This window comes from Cicer arietinum, chromosome 6 (assembly GCF_000331145.2).
Source record: "Cicer arietinum cultivar CDC Frontier isolate Library 1 chromosome 6, Cicar.CDCFrontier_v2.0, whole genome shotgun sequence".
NCBI classification, from domain to species: domain Eukaryota; kingdom Viridiplantae; phylum Streptophyta; class Magnoliopsida; order Fabales; family Fabaceae; genus Cicer; species Cicer arietinum.
In genome coordinates this window covers 9,353,070-9,374,080 of record NC_021165.2, presented here as the reverse complement: position 1 = coordinate 9,374,080, position 21,011 = coordinate 9,353,070, and the positions used below count along the sequence as shown (strand labels likewise).

The following is a 21,011-nucleotide window of genomic DNA, read 5'->3' as shown; positions in this document are numbered from 1 at the left end:
ACATACCACCTTAATCTTCCAAAATAGATAACATAAAAAACATCTAACTAAACCTTTATACCTACTAAGCATCTATAAAACCACCATGCCTCATTACACTCTCCGCACATCAAACACACTTAGTAATAACACCAACACCAATTCATTTGCAAATATCTAAAATTTTAGAGTCTTCAATTACCATAAGAAAATGAAGCAAACTCTCATGTTCTCACTCATACTACTACTACTACTTTCCCCCATCTTCTCAATCACCACTTTAGCTCAATCATCACCAGCTCCATCCCCAAAAGCTCCAACAAAACCAGCCCCTACAAAACCAACCCCTTCAACAGTACCTTCTCCAGCACCATCAAAACCATTAGTCCCAGCATTACCACAATCACCAACAACAAATCCTGATTCATCAGGAAACCAAGACATAATCAAGATTCTAAGAAAAGCCAAATCATTCAACACACTTATCAGGTTGCTTAAAACAACACAAATCATCAACCAAGTCAATGCACAGCTTGTAACAACTAAAAATGGTGGCTTAACAATCCTTGCACCCGACGACGGCGCCTTTTCGCAGCTCAAAGCTGGTTACTTCAATTCCTTGGGAGAGAGGCAACAAAAGGAACTGCTACAGTATCATGTTATTCCTGTTTATGTATCAAGTTCAAATTTTGATTCTCTTAGTAACCCTGTCTTGACTTTAGCAAGTGATAGTCCTTCTGGGTTTCAGATTAATGTTACAGCATATGGTAACAGTGTGAATATTTCAACTGGGGTTGTTGATGCAACAATCACAGGAATTGTTTATACTGATAAGACACTTGCTATATATCATGTTGATAAGGTTCTTGTTCCTTTGGATTTTGTTAAGCCTAAGGCTATTGCTCCAGCACCAGCTGTTGCTAAGGCACCTAAAGCTGATAAAGAGAATTCATCTGCAGAAAATGATGATGATCAGGGTCAGGCAAAAAAGGATAGTTCTGATGCTGTTAGTTTGATTGATATGCATGGAACAGTGTTGCTGTCTCTTGGAGTTTCTCTGCTTGTAGCTGCTGTTACAGCTATGCCATGTTGAAGTTAAAGAACAATATTCATTTGCAAGTTCTTTATATGTTTTCAGAACAAGCATATGCTATTGCTGTGGAGTTCTGTTTATGTTGCTTCTTGGTATTTTAAGAAAAGTGTTGTTTGTAAGCTATGTGAACCATTTTGTTCTGTTCTTGTTTTGTCATTAAAACTATTTATATGATTGTTTTATTGTCTAAGACTAAAAAGAATATTTCATTAATTCCTGTACCAAATTCTATGCATTTTAATTATCTGCACTATTCGGAAACTCCTTAATTGTGTGTGAGCAACTGAGTAACATAGAACCATGGGAAGCATATTATTCCAACCTATCTATAGTTAACAATCAAATAACTCAGGAAAAAAAAGTATGTAATGTCATACTATTTATTTGTATAAAGTTGATGATGAAATTACTAAAATTGCTGATTTAATGAAGTTAAGATAAGTTTATTTGATAAATAAATATATAAAATAGAAAAGAAAATGGAAATGCTCTTGTTACAAAGTTATCACATTGACATTGCTAGCTTTAACTTTAACAAAGACTTCAAAAGTGAAAAACTACTGGCAAGAACCGAACTTATTTTTTTTAATCAATAGTTCAATACTATATTTGATGTTTTCTAGTTACTTAATGGCTTAGACAAGTTGACAATACACCGAGCTGGATCTTGTTTACTTCACATATATAGTTAAATAACATTTTTTTTTACAGAATTATATAGTTAAAATAGTAGTAGTATAAATGAATTTTTATGTCAACATTTTGACTTTGTTGTTAAAAATTTTCCTCTGTCTCTTTTTAAATTAAACCCTAATAATATTTATGTATCTAATTATAAAAGGGAGAGGTATATACATTTTTTACATAACAAGATATATTATGTGTTTTGATGATCCTTTTTGATAGAAGTGTTTTTGAATAAATTTAATTTTGGTAAATTGATGTGGTTTGAATTTAACTGAAATTTATTCACAACTTAAATTCAACCAACTAATTTTCTAAGAGCAAGTTTGATATAAAGCTATTTTTTATTATCTAACATAAAATTGTTTTTTGATTAACAACACATAAAACTATTTTTTTATCATTTTAATCATACCGAGGTATAGAGGCAAGAAGAGGCAACAAAAATCAAGTTTATTGATATTGATTTTTACTATGAAAGAAAAAACACACTTGGACAACTTTATGTTAACTTTAAAATAAATAAAAATTATGAGCCTATGAAGTCATGGATATATGTTAGTTAATCTGCCAAGTATCATCCATTAATCTAGGTAGATACATGAGTATATTTATGAAATATAAAATATCATTAACTAGTTAATCGTCTAAGTGTTAGGAGTATTAGTTATCATTATTCAAACAACTTTGGTATTTAAACATAAAAAATAGATAGAAAGGTGTACACCGCATAAATATAGTTCAGTTAGTATGGTTGATATGTCTTGTACGATAAAATAAAATCTTAAAAAATTGTAGTTGTATGTATATACAATGTTATTGTTGTTTTTTTCTTCTAAGAAAACATTTATGTCATTCAAAACAAAAGCACCATTATTTTTGTGAAAGATACCCTAGATAAACATGAAAGAAAACATATTATATCATTTATTTACTCTAAAATTTGTCCAAAAAAAATAAGACGTAATTATATTTTTAATTACTTAAATAATTGTCGGTATCATGATTTTAAAGTTAATTTGATTATGTTATCGAATAACAAAAGATAAATCTTTATATCTAATATGTTCATTGTTATTTATTAATCATTTATGTGTTGTTTGTCCACATGCACATTTTATATGTTGACTTTATTTATTACTATTTCATATCTATGTTAGTCACATAAACTATTGTTAGATGACACAATTTAATTATAATAAAATGATATTAGATGTTTCAATTCGCACAATTAAAACTTAAGGACCAAAGCGAAGTCCAAAATAGAAATATTCTTGCATACAACTTAGAAGATGGATCTATTTGATTGACATAGAATAAGAATTAGTCATTCCATTATCTTTCTCAAGTTAAAAGAAAATCACTATAAGTGCTATGGACATTATCAATAGATATATAGGTACACCTATCTAATAATAATCTTCATATATGGAATTAGGCCCCCCATCCTTTCTATCAGTTTCAGACAATTGAAATGCAACCTATGGAGCTAAAATATATTGATTTTATTTAATCATCCTCCATATTGATGGAAATACTAAACCTATATACAAACGAATCATCCCCTTTCCATCTATTTTTAATCTTTAAAGTTCATCCAACTGATTGTAAGTTGTAACAATGATGTGAAATCAAATAGTTGCATGCCTGTACTAACACTTCTAATCATTCACAAATCTTATAATTACATCATACTATGATACACCACCTTTCCATGACAGCACAAACAATATTTGAGTTATCAGAAAGTGTACCTTTCTGACAAAAAAATTGTACCTAATTAACCAATCATTGATTTCAATCCCCCCCTAAACTATATAAAAGGCAACCCTTTCTCCCTCTTCCTCCACACCAACACAAAACAAACAAACAAACAAACATCAATTCCAACAACACTTCAAAAAACAAAACACCAAAAATGAAGAATATCATGCAACAACAATCTCTAATTTCCACTTCATTCCTTATTCTAGCAATTACTTTCTACACCACCACTACAACTTTAGCACAAATATCACCAATTCAACCCCCAACAACATCACCATCACCACCATTACCACCAACATCATCACCGCCATTATCAACAACAGCAACAGCACCATCACCAGGATTAAACACAGTTCCACTTGTACCAACAACACCAACTGGTGCACCATCCCCCATAATCCCAAAAGGACCCACCATAGACATAATCAACATTCTTCAAAAAGGAAAAAGATTCTCCGTTCTAATTCGTCTTCTAAAAACAACACAATTAATCAACCAACTCAATTCACAGCTAGTATCATCATCAGGTTCGGGAGGGTTGACAATTTTCGCACCAGAAGACTCATCATTCTCAAAACTCAAAGCAGGGTTTCTCAATTCCTTATCTGATAGACAAAAAGTTGAACTTTTACAATTCCACACACTCGCTTCATTCATTTCGATCACAAATTTCGATACTTTGACGAATCCTGTTCAAACGCAAGCCGGTGACGATGCTCGGCTTCAACTTAACGTAACTACTTACGGTGGAAATCAAGTTAGTATGGCTACCGGAGCTGTTAATGCTACCGTTACCGGAACTGTTTATACGGATAGTAAACTTGCTATTTATCAGGTTGATAAAGTGCTTTTGCCTCTTGATCTTGTTCTTCCGGCGAAGGCTCCGGCGAAAGCTCCGGCGCCGGCGGTTGCTAAGGGTGTGCCTAAAGGTGGAAAAACGAATTCTTCGGCTGTTGATGATGGTAGTGATGATAATGATGATGGGAAGGATTTGCCGGCGAGTGTTTCGGCGGCGGAGTGTGTGAATGTTGGGTTTGCTCTTGTTGTTGGAATGGGTTTGGTGGGTGTTTCTGTTTTGTAATGTGGAATGTTGAAAGGGTTCAGTGATTTTTTTGTTATGCTTTTTTGAGGTTTTGTTCTGTTTTGTTTTGGGTGTGTGAGTGATTCTGTGTGAAAAACATGTATGATGGTTGTATTTTGGGTTTCTTTTACTATTTATTCATCTTCTTATTTGTTTATTTTGTTTTGGTAACTTGTGATTTGTATTTCTTTCGTGGAATATTTGAATCCAATTTATACAAGAGGGACTTAGGTCCTGTATATAATTTTTTACACAATAAATAATGATTGAGTACTGTTCCATGTTATATACCAATAGATGTTTGTATTATAAATACAGTCCTTCAGTCAACATCCAAATCCCATGATCAAAAGAAACCTTCCTTTGAGAATAGTCCTCTAAGGCGTTGCAATGTGGTATAAATATAATCATGATAAATAAATGGTTGATTAATGCAACCTATTCCAAAGCATAGAGAAGTACCTACCATTCAGGACAAAAGGTATTTTCTAAAAAAATTATATGTCCTTAATAATTTGGTATATCCTTTAAGTAAAATCAAAATATGAATTTTAGATATGTCAAAGAAACTATAGTGTGGAGCTTCTCTTTCAAAGATCGAGTCCCCCCCACTAATGAAATGTTTTCCATTAGTTAGATGCTTAAGGGAAGCCAAGTTTCAAAAGGCAGCATTGTCTTTATTGCAATAACAAATGCATTGTGTATTTCCAATATTGAGGAAAAAGTTCAGTGTTGTTTATGTAGAAGTTTTTTATGCATAAGTATTTCGATCACTTTATTTTTGTTAAATTTATATATAAATTATTGTTTTATTTTATCAAATTAGATATTGTGAATTTATTTGCAACTTATCTTTTTTATTTTAATAAATTTATATTTATGTTGTTTTCTATTAATATACTTTTTTAATTTGAATGAATGTGATTTTTTAAATATGTACTCTTATCTTGTTTAATTTGACTTAGTATTCATAAGTATCTAGTCTTTCATCCATTTGTTATAAATTTTAAAAATGTGATTTTAATTTTATATTTACTTTTCCATGAGAATTTTATATTTTTAAATTTATTTTTATAAGAACTTACTCAAAAATAATAGAAATTATTTCACACTCTTTTATTATATATTAAAAATAATAATTTTCATATTCAATAACTTGAATCAAATAAATAAAAGTGGCAAATGACATATGAAGAATTCTCTATGTAGGTTCTTCTCATTTCTAACCATTGCGATAACAATTTTTTTTACACAATGACATTTAATAACAATTAGAGTTGATGTTTAACCCATAGATGAAGAAAAATAGCTTATTGTTACTTTAAAGTTTTTTTTACCTTTGCAGCCTATCGTATTCTCTTACTAATGTTTGATTATAATTTCAACAAGACATATCATTAAATTGGAGGAAGTTGTCATTAAAGTCTACAATACATTGTCTTTAAACTTTAGTTCAATTAATAAATATTAATTTTGTTAGGTTGAACATTTCGTCTAGGATTTAAATTAGAGACTCACAATTGTTTGAGTTAATTATGATAAAATTTACCATTTTTTTTAAGATAAAAAAAGTGCACAATATATTTAATAAAGTTAAAAAATAAGTCTTCGTAGTCATTTTAAACTCATTCTAAAATCAATTAATTTAATCCATTCTATGTAATACTAAGTTGACTTGCACCGACTTGCACACAATGTGATACTCCATGAAAGACTATATATTCATCAAAAATTAAAAATTATTTTTATCTAATTACAAATTTAAATAATTAAGTGACCGACACTTATAATTTTTAAAAAATAAAATAAAAGTATTCAGATTAACACCGTCATCATCATAAATTGAAGTAAAACTTATGATATTTTAAAGTTTTTATTTTGACTATATAATATTTTAAAAATTAATTTGGTTTTTAGTCTTTATAAAGCGTGTAAGAGAAGAATTCAATAAAATATCTTCCCATAATAACAGGAGCGCGAGTACATTTCGAATTTCCTTTATTTCTCAATTCTAACGGCTACTTCCACTTCTAGCTTCTTCTTCTATTTTTCTTTCTTCTCAAAATCAACACACTCTTTATTCTTTTTCATCTCACACTTTTTCTCTATCCCTCAAATTCACTTAGAACTCTAAACCCTTCGTTTCCATGGCATCGACCCAATTCGGCTTAACAGCGTCCGATCCGGGTCGAAAAATTCGTGTCGTGGCAAAAATCCGTGGCTTTTCGGATCCAGATACCAATTTCACATCTGAATCTTCAACACCTGTTGACTGGGTTTCGGTGAACAGAGAAAATTCGGGGGATTTCACTATCTCCTTTAAAGAACAATCTTCTAGGTATATTCAGTTTCTCAATTATTCAGTTTCAGCTTATTGTTTTCGTGGAATTCCATTGAAGAATGACAAATTGTAATAATTTGAAAGAAATCTACAAAAATTTGAGTTTCAGGATTTGTAGCTCTCAAATTGTAATTTTTGTAATTAGGAAGGGTTAGTTTCTGAATTATACAGTTTCAGCATTGTGATTTCGTGAAATTCGATTGAAGAATGAGAAATCATATTAATTAGAAAAAATTGAGTTTTCAGGGTTTTTGGTTCTCAAATTATGTATTGTTAGTATACTTGTAATTTTTGCAATTAGGTATGGTTAGTTTCTGAATTTGCAGTTTCAGCTTCGTGGAATTAGGTTGAAGAAAGATAAATTGTAATTGGAAAAAAATCGAGAAATTGTAACAGAGTTAGTTGCTTCGCAGCGCTGTCTATGAAAAGCTTATAGTTTGTAGTTGTAGCAAAGCCATTAATTTATTTGTATTTGTTTTCTTTTTGTGCCTATTGTTTTAAATGGGGTGATGACACTTACTTGTGTTAATGTTAACCTTGTGGTGCAGTCGGTACTCAGTGGACTATTGCTATGATGCACTTGAAAATAATGAAATTATCTATTCAAGGGAGGTGAAGCCTCTTGTTTTGGCAGCTTTTGAAGGTCTTAACAGTACTGTTATTGCTCATGGAGCTAGAGGCAGCGGAAAAACTCACTTAATTCAGGTTTGACTCAATTCAATTAATTGTGTTGTGCCATATTTATTCTTTTGGTGGGGGAGGGTAGGCTTTGTGAACAATATTTCTTCTGTTTTTGATTTTAACAATTCTTTTGTTCTTGAAGGGTTCTTTGGAGAGACCGGGTTTGGCAGTGCTGGCTACTTCTGAATATCTCTCTATGGCTGAGAAAAATGGGAAATCTGTAGCAGTATCTTTCTATGAGGTTGATCACCAGGACCATGCTGTCGATTTATTAAATCCAGAACAACCACCAATTTTGGTGCTTGAAGATCACGGAAGAATTCAGTTTAAAGGAATTACTCAGGTAATAACAATTGTAGTTGGTTTATCTAAGTTGAAATAATTGAAAATTTAATGTTGGATAGTAGACAAGTAATATTGTTGCATTTTTGCTTGCAGACTCCTGTGAAATCCATTGCCGAGTTTCAGAAATTATACATCACTGCATGTTCTGCACAAAAGGCTGCACCCAAAAAAGGCTTTGAGCATGCTTGTAGAAGCCACATGGGATTAACTGTTAGTGTTTTTTCCCAGAATGAAGGCGTAGATGGTCTTGTGAGCAAAATGAATTTTGTTGACATGGCAGGTAACCCCTAAACAACTAAAGATGTCTAGTAATCGTAGTTATTTTTATTTTCTGGTTCTTGTTGACATATTTAAGATTTGACTAACTGTATTGATATTTTTATAATCAGGTTATGAAGATACTAGAAGGAGAAGTAGTGATGGCTCCGGTCTTGCTGAGAATAACAAAATTAACAAGTCAATTTACGCCTTACTGAATGTTTGTCATGCTTTGAGCACAAATGAAAGTCGTGTTCCCTACCGGGAAAGCAAACTCACACGTATGTTGCAGGACTCTTTGAGGGGAACTAGCAAAATTTTGTTGGTTTCGTGCTTGGTACGTGACTGATTTTTAGTTCAAATATTATTTTCTTGTTTTGCAATTAGTAAGTTCATTTTAATTTTGGTCCTTTGTTTTTCTTTGATATAATCTTAGAACCCATCATTTTGCCAAGACACTATTTACATGGTAAGCTTAGCATCACGGTCATGTCAGCGAATTCCCTTAGATTCCCTAAAGAAAAGTTCAAGTTCAGCCAGACAGACAGTGACCTTAGATTCCACAAAGAAAAATGCAGTTTCAGCAAGACAGACAGTAACCTCAGATTCCACAAAGAAAAGTGCAAATTCAATAAGACAGACAGTGGCCTCAGATTCTACGAAGAAAAATGCAAGTTCAGCAAAACTGACAATAACCTTAGATTCTACAAAGAAAAATGCAAGTTCAGCAAAACCGACAATAACCTTAGATTCCACAAAGAAAACTGCAAATTCAGCAAGACAGGCAGTAACTTTAGAATCCACAAAGAAAAGTGCAAATTCAATAAGACAGACAGTGGCCTCAGATTCTACAAAGAAAAGTGCAAGTTCAGCAAAACTGACAGTATCCTTAGATTCCACAAAGAAAAGTGCAAATTCAATAAGACAGACAGTGGGCTCAGATTCTACAAAGAAAAGTGCAAGTTCAGCAAAACTGACAGTATCCTTAGATTCCACAAAGAAAAGTGCAAGCTCAGCAAGACAGACAGTGGCATCAGATTTCACGAAGAAAAGTGCAAGTTCAGCAAGACAGATGGTAACCTTAGATTGCACAAAGAAAAATGCCAGTTCAGCAAGACAGACTGTGGCCTCAGATTCCACGAAGAAAAGTGCAAGTCCAGCTCTACAGGGAATCATTTCTCACAAAAACAAGATACCCATAAGTGTTTCAGCAACCACAAAGAAATTACCAGTTTCCAAATCTCATATACATGAGAAGAAAGGGGTTGTTGCTGTTAAGTCTGCAATGAAAGGAAGGTTTGTATTGAGTTTTTTATACATATTTTATTTTATTAGGTTAAACACTAAATAGTTTTCTATACTGTTATCTGTTTATGGATATTGACTTTTTTCCTTTCAATTGAAGGAAATTGTTTGAAGAAGCCAGCCACTCTGCTGCTAAAGCTGAGAAGGTATGCTTTTCTTTGCTCTAATAAATACTTTTGTATTATTTTTGTGTGTTTGTTTTAATGAGATCAAGAAAGGAACAACTCTTTCTGCTTGGCTTAACGGAAGAAACGGTTGACAAGAAAAGTATACAGCCATAAATACCTATCCAACTCCTTTTGTGCTCAAACTAGGAAGCGATGTTTCAAATTGATAATCAAATATACGTGTTGTTAGGTGTTTTTACATGTGAGGAATAAATACTAAGTCAAATACTAGAACTCAGTTTGACCAAGTGTTAACTAATTTTAGTATAAGCGATGTTTCAAATTGATAATCAAATATACGTGTTGTTAGGTGTTTTTACATGTGAGGAATAAATACTAAGTCAAATACTAGAACTCAGTTTGACCAAGTGTTAACTAATTTTAGTATAAGCGATGTTTCAAATTGATAATCAAATATACGTGTTGTTAGGTGTTTTTACATGTGAGGAATAAATACTAAGTCAAATACTAGAACTCAGTTTGACCAAGTGTTAACTAATTTTAGTATAGGCTCTATCATCCTTTGCACATAAAGAAGAAAGTTTTCAAAAGTCTTATTTCTTATTGATAAATTAGGACATCCAAGGTTCATATAATATATGTAACTCTGAAATCTTACAGAGATGGAGGAGAAGGTTGTGTGATTAACTGTTAGGTTCTCAAGTAAACCCTATTTACAAGAATAAAAGAATCATGGTCTACTATAGCAATAATAACAAGGGTAAGAATGTAGCTTCCTAGTTAGTTACATTAGTTGGAGTTAGTTGGTATTTCTGTTTCCCTATGTATTATAAATAGAGATATTGGCCTTAGGTTTAGATTAGCCATTTGATTTTTTTACAAAATTTGTGTAAACTAGACTACATTTTTCTATTCTTCTAAGATAGGAATTGCAAGATCCTATCACTAACCCATTAGTAGGGACTATGTAAGGTGCCACACTATAATTAATCGATAAAACTTGTTTTTTGCAGGAAATTCCCATTGCCCAAGTTACAAAAGCATCAGAGCCTTTATTGGTAATGCATCATTTATTTATATTTTTGTTTCGTATGTACTTAATGACAAACAGATTACAAAGCTCAACTGGTGTATCAAATGCAGGACGATTCATTATCAGAAGATGGAAATGATGTCCATGTAAACTCTATGGTAGAACAGGTAATTAGTAATCACCTAAAATCCTAACATGAACAAAACCTAGACACAAAATTGTTCTCATTTTGTTTACCTGACACAAACAATTGTCAAGTTTCATACTGTTAATGCATCAAAGCCTGTATTGGTAATGCATAATTTATATTTTTTTGTTGCGTATGTTGTTAATGACAAACAAATTAGAAAGCTCAATACATCAATTGGTGTTTGAAATGCAGGACAGTTCATTAACAGGAAGCGGAAATCATATTGAACTAAACTCTAGAGTTGAAAAGGTAATAAATAATCACCTGAAATCCCTACATGAACACAACCTAGACAAAAAAAATTGTTCTCGTTTTATTTACTTGACTTCGGAAAATTTTCTATGCAGGACCATTCTCTTGCAAATGCTAGTAATAATGTCAAGCTCAACATGGTGAAGGAAACTGTAATGACCTGATCTTGTAGAATATAATTTTCCTTTTCCTATTCTTCTAAGATAGGAATTGCAAGATCCTATCACGAACCCAATAGTAGGACTATGTGAGGTGCCACAATGTCATTAATCGATAAAATTTGTTTTTTTGCAGGAAATATTCATTGCCAAAGTTACGAAAGCATCAGAGCCTTTATTGGTAATGCATCTTTTATTTATATTTTTGTTTCTTATGTTGTTAATGATAAACAAATTGCAAATCTCAAAAGATCAATTGGTGTAATAAATGCAGGACAATTCATTATTAGAAGATGGAAATGATGTCCATGTTAACTCTATGGTACCTGAAATCTCTACATGAACACAACTTACACAAAGAAATTGTTCTCATTTTATTTACTTGACTTCGGAAAATTTTCTATGCAGGACAATTCTCTTGCAAATACTAGTAATAAGGTCAAACTCAATATGTTAAAGGAAAATGTAATGACCTAATCTAGTAAAATATTTTTTTTTTCAGGACCTTCTTTCAACCAAAAATATTTGCAAAGTTCAAACATGTCATGTGTTCATTAAGGAAACTGATAAATATTTGTGTATGTAGGATGACCCATTTCTTAATGCTAGTAGTGAAGTGAAAGTGAATCCCATAATGGAAAAGGTAATTCATTTCCATTAATACCGTCAAAAGTTTGTTTTCCCTTTTAATTTTCAATTTGGCATTTATTCTATGAAAACTTCTGATGTAACCCGTGATTTTAGTGACAGAAATTAAGTACAGAAAGAGATCAAACAATAGAAAATTAGCATGTATTTAATTGATAAAATGAGAAGAAACTATAGAAGGGAAATGATCCCAATCTACCCCAGAGCCAAGCTCCTCGGAGAAGGAGAAAACCTCTCTGCCTAACCATAAATGGTTCACGCAAAATATTCTTCATAATGCCCCCACAATTCACTCACCTTACTATTTATACTAATAAGGCATAACAACTTGCCAACTAAGCATCCTACCGCACTCATAATTTACCCTATATTCTCACCACTCTTAATATCCCTTTTTTACGTATGACCTCTACTCGGGTCTCTATCAACTTCTTGTACTAAAATTTTGGCATATTATATTGGTAATATTAAGTATGGAACACTAACTATTTATATTGCGTTTCGGTAGGGTATTTATGATGATAAAGAGTATCATAATGAGATACATGCCCCTCATGCCATTAATTACTCCAAAGACTTGTTGATAGCCGATGAAGGTAGATGTGACTGAATGAATTGTTGAGAGATAAATTGTTTGACTAGTCATGTGATACATATTTATATAGATTCTTTTTCATCATTACAGGTTATAACATGAACAAGGAAAACAACAGTTTAATGGAAAATGGAGATTGCTCACCATCCATTAGCTCTCAATTGCGTGAACTTCAATCTCTAGTTTCGTCAACTCCATTAACTCTACAGTTACCAGAAAAGAGATGCATTTCACTTGAGGATCAAATTTCTACTGAAATTGCAGAACCAGTAACTCCTATAATTGAAAGACGAGATTTAGTGAATACCAAAAGTCCTTGGGAAACATTCGCCATGCATGGTTCTGGAATGAAGGTTTGATCTATTCATAATACTGTCAATGGGAACTTCTAATGTTTACTTTCATTGTTTTAACTCACAATTTTGTTTAATTGCAGCATTCTCTTGTTAAAGACTATCTTAGGATATTAAACACAGCTGAAAAGTAAGTAGACGTGTATTTCATATGCAGATGAGTATAAAAATTGTGATAAATATTTTACACATTTTTATACGTTGTATTATTTGGAATCTCACCTGTTTACTTTTTGTTTTTTTCTTCTATACTAAATTTTTTCTCCTGATAATTGACAGAGATGAATTAAAAAAGTTAAAGGTTAGAAATGCTTCCCCTTTCAATATTAAATTGATTCTTTTTGTAGTATACTTTAATACTTTAATTGACCAAACATTATCTTATAGGGAATTGGAGAGAAAAGAGCAACCTATATACTTGAGCTTCGTGAAGAATCTCCAGAACCTTTCAAGAGTGTATGTCCTAAAATAAGTTTTATTCGTGTAATATTATAATACTTACGTACAATTAGATGTGTTTATGTATTTGACTTAATTTTGGGATTGTGCAATTTTTCATTAATAGCTTGACGACTTAAAGGACATTGGACTTTCTGCAAAGCAGGTATCCTTGTTCTCGTAATATTGTCATATTGTTTTTGAGTTTGCATGTTTTATTGTCATGACTAACAATGTAATAAATTAGTCAATGGCATCTACTTATTATTTTTTTAATTCTTATGTAGATTAAGAAAATGATGAAGAAGGAAGTTGGAGAGCTTTTCGATTAGTTCTAATGACATTATCGAATGCTTGTATTAGATTAAATTTATGGTGGCAACCTGAAGTTGCCCTTGAGTTGTGTGACATTTGAGTATGTAATGGTAATTCTTTTTCCTTGTTTCATCCTCGATAGTATATCAAGTGACTTTTAATATAATTTGTCCATCGTTATTATATAAAGAAGTTCATGGGAGAAAAATCATGTGCTTTCTCATGAGAACCATGGATAACACATTTGGAAAAGTGACATCAAAATCAAGTAATACTAGGGAAAATGGGGAAAAAATGAGTTAAATTTGTGTGTTGCCGTGGTTTGTTTCTATTATATAATAAAAATTTAAGTTATTGTTTTTGTAATACTTTAAAAAAATTGATTGAAAAAATGCTTATAATAATATTTGTTGATAACACATTTTACAAATTAATTTTAGTAAATTGTTTTTATTTTGAAAGAACTCTTATGTTGTGTTTATCAAAAATATACATTGCAAATAGTCTCATTTGATTTTAATATTGATATTGATATTGATATACATTTTTACTCTATGTTCATAAGATTATTCTGTAATATAAAAAAAATATTTAACCTCCATTGCTTTTGTTGGTGAAACAAGGAAAATATTTGAAAAGAATCTAGTCAACATTTTATTTTAACTACGAAGAAGAAGTTTAGAATGGTGAAATATGATATTGAAAGAAGTTTCATAAATTATTTAAGAGGTGAGATATTAAAAAGGAAAATTTCACATAAAATATGTCTCTTCACATTCAAGAGGAAACACGTGATTTTATCAAGAAAATGAATGAACACATTCTCAAATTATTATTTATGAGAATATATCTCCATTTAACTCTTATAATATAGTCTGCGAGTAATTTTTCTTTCACAATTTATTTCTGATTAAAAATTTGTTGATTGTAACTGCTTATATATTACTCTGTACCGTGAGCATTAAAAAGAGGTCCACTGATTGGCACAAATCATTTTGGAATAGAAAGGAAAAAGCAGGAAAAGTGGGTAAAGTGGTCACAGAAATGGGGCGGGTATCTCTTTTGAAAACATAACATAGCATCAAACAACCACGTTCCTATTTAACCGTCCCCCTAACCGCCACAACTCTTCTCTCTCTCTCTCTCTCTCTCTCTCTCTCTCTCTCTCTTTCTTTTCTTAAAACTTACAAACCTTAACCAAATCAAGAAATCAAATAATGAAGTGGGGGGGTGGTAGAAAACCTTCTTCTTCTTCTAAGCCTTCTTTCATCTCTCATGTATCTCCATTTTCATGGCTGTCAAAGTTCAAACAAATGAAAATCAACTCAGACTCAGAGTCAAAACCTGAAAAGCTGAAACAGAAGTCCCCACCTGAATTTGCATGTGGAAATCATAGAGGCAGGTTTTATGGAGGTGATGATGACGATGCTTTCTGGAGATTGTCATTTGGTGAAGAAGTTACTAATGAGCAAAAGAAGAAAAATGAAGATATTGTGAAGCCAGAAATGTACAATTTGGATGCTAAAAGATATAGAAGAAGAGAAGAAAGAAAATTGGGGAATGAAACTAAGAGTGCAAAGGGACTTGAATGCTTAAAGAAGAGATATGAGAGGAAAGCACAGCGAGTTTTACAAGAGGAGCTCTTGAAGTTAGAGAATGCAGAACAGGAAGCTGAATTATTTGCATCAAGTAAATGTAAATCCTTAGAAAAAAATGAACTTCAATTTGAATCACCAACAACCCATTTGTTTTCCTCTTATGTAGATGCAGAAACTTCTGATCTTGGAAGTATCAGAGAAAATGGTGTGTGGCAGAATGTGAAAGAAAGTGAGGAGTTTAAAGCAAAGGTTAACAAAAAGAGGCGATCAGTTCATGTGAGCAGAGAACTTCAGAGGAGGAAACCAAAGCACAGCACCACCAAATTAAGAGTACATTCTCCAAGGATGGCTACTAAGGTTGAAATATGCAGAATAAAGGCTATAGAAGACAAAAAGAAAGCAAAACTAAACATGATGAAACAAGAGGAAATTGTGGAGGAAACAGAAGGGCTAGATAGTTTTGCTGTGGTGAAGTGTTCTTTGGATCCACAGCAAGATTTTATAGATTCAATGATTGAGATGATTAAAGAGAAACAGATAAGTCAGGCAGAAGAAATGGAAGAGCTATTAGCATGTTATTTAACTTTGAATTCCAATGAATATCATGATCTCATTATCAAAGCATTTCGGAAGGTATGGTTATATATGAGTCCATCAGACAAGCCAAGTTGTTAGTATGATTAACAACTTCCTGTTAGAATTGTAAATAGTTGTTCTTGTTCAAGTTATAATCTCTACTTTTAATATTTAATTTCACTACTCTATTCATAGACTTTGCACAAAGAAAAAGAACAAGTTCTTATGTGCATGCAAATCTGTATAGTACCAAGTTATTTGCACTCAAATAATGGTTGCTTATGTTGTTGAAGTTAAGATGGGTGTAGTAGTTGGATTTTAGCAATGCATTTATTCTTCAGCATTAGGCTTTGCAAAAAGTTTGAAGCAGAAGTGAGAAGTGAAAGCTATTGAGATTCCAAAAAGAATGCATGAATAGTTCAAGACAATGTTGCTGTGCATATCACAGTGGTCTTGAAAAAGGTCCCCCATACCATTTATGATCCTCTAAATATTAAGAATGAATAAATGATAAAACAGCATGCAATTAATAATAAATATACTATGTGTGGCTATTGACATAACCTACATTATGGGAAAATTAGAAGACTGAAGGGTACTCCAATAACTTTGATAACTAAATCTATAACTTTTATTTATCCTATTATCTTGCATACGCAAGACCCATCACCTGATTAGGTTGTGTTTTAATTGATTTATGAACAATTTATCTATCTTATCTACCGGCATAAAGCATAAACACAACTGAAAATGCCTCGGAGAGCTTATGACTGACCCATAATTGTTTTTACCTCATTTTTGTTTTTATAAGACATAGTAGGGAAGGTAACAAAGACAACGGTGGGATTGTTTTAATTTATTTTACTTTAAAAAAGTGAATTTTTATTAAACAAGGCGGAACCAGAATTTAGCCTCTTGACACACTCAAAGACAATGCAAAATGGTCTAATAGTCATTATCACATCTGCAACAGGACTGGGTATTTGAAATGTGTCTAGCTGTTCGAATTGCATTGGTTGATAGGCTGTCATGAAAAGTTAACCAAAGAAATAACTTAATATTTTCAGGAATTTTAAGTCTCAAAATCCAACATTCTCATAATCAAGATCATGAGCTGTCTTGTTGTTGGAATTACAGAACCACTAGTATTCACTTCTGGCAGAGTAGCTACCAGACTGTGAACTGCCCCAAATGCAGATGTCATGTGTTTCAGAATTAGTGTCAGCAGTAGTTGAATGTTTTCAAGAAGGACAGTGGCTAAACAGAAATGAATTCTCCAACTTTATTATTTGGTGACATTAGTGTATTTAGGAGAGAGAACCGTTGATTAAGAGAGAGATACATAAAAACAAAGTTAACAAAGGTAGAGAATTATGATCCGTGGCTAAATCTTCAAAGTGCTTATCGCCATTGTAGTAGATGTCCTTGATTTACACATAATGTGAATTGAACATTAACAATATTTGAATGAGCAATTTACATCTAATGGATAAATTTTTTCTCAATCCAGCCAAGTCATGGCATATTTTGGTGACTTTAGAAAAACATAAAAGCAAAAGGTGAAACTCAAAGTTGAGAAGCAGACTCTAAAAAGGTATAAGGCTTGTGGTAAGATGTTAAACTATTCACTATAAAAAGGTCAAAAGCTTGAATCTATAGAAGAGTATAAAGACTAGTAAAAAATAGTTCAACTTCAAACCTATCATACTCATCATCATATCAAAGGAAATTCAAAATTTCATAGTCTTCTGTGACTTTAATCAAATGCATTTTCTTGCTTTACTACTGTCTATGATGAAATTAAAAAATTAAAAAATAAAAAATAAAAAACACTTTAAATTTTGAGACTCCACTCAGCTCATTATGGATCCTGTAGCATGGCTTTACTACAACAAGAAGATGCCAATAAAAGTTTTAAATGAATTTTCCTTCTGAAAGGAATTTGAAAAATTACAAACCTTTAAAATTAAAAGCAATCAAGAAATGAAGCTGGGTTAAGAGAGGTCAAGCCCTCTCTATAATCATCTTACACTAAAGAAGATTATATATGCTGGTAAATATCCACAAAACAAGTATAGCCAATATTTCTACTGAATAAAGATTAAGTTCATCCTATGAATATATCATCTTAACATGATGGAATATGTATTTATTGCAAAAGAAACAATACATACCATTCTATAAAAATAAAACAATACATACCATTCTATAAAAATAAAATAAAAAAGAAACAATACATACCAAAATTATTACATGTGATTGTGGGACATCACAACCAGAAGATATAATTAATGGCTACTAAATTTTCTCTACTTGATCAACACGCCCCATCTGTTCAGGAAGATTATTTGCTTTCCGCATGTTCCACCAAAATTTGCCGTGATCACTAGGTTTTCCTTCATTTTTTCTGCTATTAGAATCCTTTCTTTCTGATTGCACTTCATGTGCTTCCGATGCACCAGGATCCTCTGTCAAGAACTGTTCCCAGAATACATCATTAACCCCAGTTGCTGCAGTGGTGATTCCCACAGGTTGTTCTTTTAATGCAACAACAGCAGGAGCAGCAGTTGGCTCAGAATTCATGTCAATTCCAGATGACTTAGGTTGAACTTCAACATCTAGTTGCCCAGAAGATATAGACAAACTATCAGCACAGCATGTAGATTCATCTAAATCAATGTTTGAACGAGCATGAACAAAGTTGTCACCAGCTTCATGCGCAATAGTCTCCCAAAATACCATGGATGACTCAAGCTGATCCAATCTCTCTGCATTTAATGTCAAAAGAGAGGTACCCTCTGCATTATCTCTGGGCAAACCTACAGAAGTTTCAATACCATCTTCCATAATAGCTTCATTGTTAAAGCAGCCACTTCTCGGCAACCTACGTTTTCTATCCATGGTTTCTGTCAGTGGCAAGAGATTTACAGCAATCATCACCGGTTTCTGCAATACTTGAGAAACAGAAGACACAAATTTCTGTTGCTTTTGTTCCAATTTTTCCAACCGGTCTTTTGTGCAATGTATTTGAATCTCATATGTTTGCCACTCAAGTTGGTGTCTCTTCAACTCCATCATGAGTTGTTCTTTATCGTGTTTCAGCTTCTCTATTTCGTCGTTCAAACTTTGCCTTTCAGACTCCGATAGAGGGGCTTGTGCTTGAAGATTCTGCAACGAATGGCTATGAACCGGCTTACGTCTATGGATATTCTTCATAAGATGTGGTTTCCCTCTTACAAAATCATCATTGGAAAATTCCCATTGTTCCGGATCAACTTTTCTAAATCCCTACACAATACATATACTATATGAATCAATTCAAGCAACTAAAAACAAAAACAAGGAAACAAACACAAAACAATCATTCACATCAACAACTCCAACATCAAATTCACTTACATATGTATTCAGCTGCCTGATAAAACTGGAAAAGTTATTGTGCTTAAAGAATCTAGGAAGCAAAATCCTTGCGAATTCAGCTGGATCCCACACGACGAAACTTTTGTCATTCAAACTCCACGAAACGATAGGATCCGAGGAAGAATCATCCACCATCTCATAAGTCTTTGCTAGAAAAGGAGGCAAGGAACTTGAACTTCCATGTGCTTCATCCATCAGTCAAACCCTAATTCCCCACTCACAAATCCTAAATTCAAAACCCAAAACCTAATCAATTCCCAATCTTTCAAAATAAAAAAAACCAAACCCCCAATCAACTTTTATATTCTGGAACAACCCACGAACTAAAAAAAAAAAAAAAAAAACTTTTTTCCAATCTCAAATCGTATACCTAAACAAAACCCCCAAAAAAAACCTAATAACCAATAATCCCAAAACACCGTATCTCTAATCACAAAGGAGAATACTCCACAACCATCTAATCAAAGTATAATCCAAAAAAAAACATCAAAATAACAAAGTAGGTAGGCAAAATTAATTGCTTTATATATTTACCAAAAAAACCTCGGAGAAATCTAAAAGAATCGTAGGTTGTACTTTTTCCAGAAAAACTAACGTATTAGTTTTGTTTCCCTTAATGAGAAAAGCCGGGGGAGCTTACACGTAAAGCAACAATAATTGAAAAATGATATATTAAATGTGAAAAAAGGAAGAAAAAAAACAAAAACAACGGCGTTGATGTTGTAGGATGAAAGTAAGAGAGAGGTTAAAATTTGTAGAAAATTTGCAGATTATGGTGGTCGTTCGAATTATTGAGGGTTCTTTTCTTCGTTCTTCAAACGCGTATTCGTGAAACTCTTTTTTTCTCTTCTGCGTAACATTTTTTATGAACAGAAGGTCAACGCAGGGTTGATTTTGGCAAAAACATAAAATATACACTTACTTTTTCTTTTTTACTATTTTTTTATGACTTGATAATTATGGGTTAAAATATGTTTGGTAAAAAAATAGTCGTTCTTGTATTGAGTGATATGAGCAAATTGTTGACTAATCTGATCAAATTGTAATGACAAATATGATAACAATTTGGTCTTCCATTACAATTTATCATCTTACATTTTAGTTGGTAACTTATAATTGTATGGGAAGAGGTGGAAATCAGTTATTCTATTTTTTTTAAATTGTAATGGAAACAGCAGGTTTCAGTCGAAATAGTATTAGAGTGAATTAGACTAATAAATCTTTGAAACTGTAAACACTTTTATTTTTGCAAATCGATAAGTCCGTCACTCAAATGGTAAAGTGTTTGGCAAAATGATTTATCTTGTTAACTTTTATTCTCAGATATTACTACATCAATAATGTCATCATAGACAAATTGTTTTAGAAAATTTAGGTGTCATAAGGATTAATTTGTTGATAATTAATTATTAATGAGAAATATTAACAAGTGCACCTTGGACACTTGTTAGGAATTTAAAAATAGAAGAAATAAAATGTATTATAATTTGTGTAATTCAAACTTTAAAATCTTAAAAAATGTAATTTTCTATTGAAAAAATATTTTTTATTTTATTTTATTTTAGATTTTCTTAACAAGTTCCCTTGAGCAGTAATAAAAGTGATAAAGTATGTTAAGTAGGATTGTACAAAATAACAATTTATTAGTCCAAACCCATGACCAAATTTATAACTAATTTAAAAATTATGATTAAATAATATAAATATCATTCTACTCATTTGCAAACGGTTAAACATCCGATCATATTTTATTTTTGGATGTAGATTTTATTT

The 21,011-nt window shown here is 31.9% G+C and overlaps 5 protein-coding genes across 7 annotated transcripts; 4 read left to right on the top strand and 1 right to left on the bottom strand.

The window, feature by feature from the left end:
- Positions 1-86: 86 nt before the first annotated feature.
- LOC101491264 (fasciclin-like arabinogalactan protein 11) lies at positions 87-1,285 on the top strand. The gene has a single exon (XM_012716836.3). It carries the CDS (start codon positions 191-193, stop codon positions 1,070-1,072), a length of 882 nt encoding a protein of 293 aa, XP_012572290.1. The 5' UTR covers positions 87-190; the 3' UTR covers positions 1,073-1,285.
- A 2,303-nt stretch (positions 1,286-3,588) lies between these two features.
- Positions 3,589-4,761, top strand: LOC101490948 (fasciclin-like arabinogalactan protein 11). Its single transcript, XM_004504218.4, has one exon. It carries the CDS (start codon positions 3,675-3,677, stop codon positions 4,602-4,604), a length of 930 nt encoding a protein of 309 aa, XP_004504275.1. The 5' UTR covers positions 3,589-3,674; the 3' UTR covers positions 4,605-4,761.
- Positions 4,762-6,572: 1,811 nt separating this feature from the next.
- On the top strand, positions 6,573-13,776 carry LOC101490187 (kinesin-like protein KIN-10C). 3 transcript variants are annotated; one of them, XM_004504215.4, is made up of 22 exons: positions 6,574-6,942; positions 7,494-7,650; positions 7,769-7,969; positions 8,065-8,251; positions 8,361-8,566; positions 8,666-9,525; positions 9,635-9,680; positions 10,676-10,720; positions 10,806-10,862; positions 11,078-11,134; positions 11,233-11,289; positions 11,432-11,476; positions 11,570-11,617; positions 11,704-11,760; positions 11,882-11,938; positions 12,452-12,539; positions 12,629-12,891; positions 12,975-13,021; positions 13,171-13,192; positions 13,279-13,347; positions 13,457-13,495; positions 13,617-13,776. In XM_004504215.4, exons 1-22 carry the CDS (start codon positions 6,752-6,754, stop codon positions 13,659-13,661), a joined length of 2,844 nt encoding a protein of 947 aa, XP_004504272.1. In that variant the 5' UTR covers positions 6,574-6,751; the 3' UTR covers positions 13,662-13,776. The 3 variants fall into 3 exon arrangements, with proteins under 3 accessions (XP_073226114.1, XP_004504272.1, XP_004504273.1); XM_073370013.1 differs by lacking the exon at positions 11,704-11,760 and having other exon boundaries at positions 6,573-6,942; XM_004504216.4 differs by lacking the exons at positions 11,570-11,617; positions 11,704-11,760.
- Positions 13,777-14,232: 456 nt separating this feature from the next.
- On the top strand, positions 14,233-16,004 carry LOC101510071 (transcription repressor OFP5). The gene is made up of 2 exons (XM_027335698.2): positions 14,233-15,333; positions 15,409-16,004. The coding sequence occupies exons 1-2, from the start codon at positions 14,862-14,864 to the stop codon at positions 15,915-15,917; spliced, it is 981 nt and encodes a 326-aa protein (XP_027191499.1). The 5' UTR covers positions 14,233-14,861; the 3' UTR covers positions 15,918-16,004.
- A 2,018-nt stretch (positions 16,005-18,022) lies between these two features.
- On the bottom strand, positions 18,023-19,821 carry HSFA4A (heat stress transcription factor A-4a). The gene is made up of 2 exons (NM_001365332.1): positions 19,218-19,821; positions 18,023-19,106 (listed from the first exon to the last, which is right to left on the bottom strand). Exons 1-2 carry the CDS (start codon positions 19,431-19,433, stop codon positions 18,117-18,119), a joined length of 1,206 nt encoding a protein of 401 aa, NP_001352261.1. The 5' UTR covers positions 19,434-19,821; the 3' UTR covers positions 18,023-18,116.
- Positions 19,822-21,011: the final 1,190 nt, after the last annotated feature.

Excerpts from the sequence above, each read along its gene's own strand:
- LOC101490187 (XM_004504215.4), top strand. The coding sequence starts at position 6,752 with ATGGCATCGACCCAATTCGGCTTAACAGCGTCCGATCCGGGTCGAAAA. Across the intron at positions 8,252-8,360 it reads GAATTTTGTTGACATGGCAG|GTTATGAAGATACTAGAAGG; the intron begins GTAACCCCTAAA and ends TTTTATAATCAG. Across the intron at positions 13,022-13,170 it reads ATATTAAACACAGCTGAAAA|AGATGAATTAAAAAAGTTAA; the intron begins GTAAGTAGACGT and ends GATAATTGACAG.
- LOC101491264 (XM_012716836.3), top strand. The coding sequence starts at position 191 with ATGAAGCAAACTCTCATGTTCTCACTCATACTACTACTACTACTTTCC.
- HSFA4A (NM_001365332.1), bottom strand. The coding sequence starts at position 19,433 with ATGGATGAAGCACATGGAAGTTCAAGTTCCTTGCCTCCTTTTCTAGCA. Across the intron at positions 19,107-19,217 it reads TCAGGCAGCTGAATACATAT|GGATTTAGAAAAGTTGATCC; the intron begins GTAAGTGAATTT and ends TGTATTGTGTAG.
- LOC101490948 (XM_004504218.4), top strand. The coding sequence starts at position 3,675 with ATGAAGAATATCATGCAACAACAATCTCTAATTTCCACTTCATTCCTT.
- LOC101510071 (XM_027335698.2), top strand. The coding sequence starts at position 14,862 with ATGAAGTGGGGGGGTGGTAGAAAACCTTCTTCTTCTTCTAAGCCTTCT. Across the intron at positions 15,334-15,408 it reads AGCTGAATTATTTGCATCAA|ATGCAGAAACTTCTGATCTT; the intron begins GTAAATGTAAAT and ends CCTCTTATGTAG.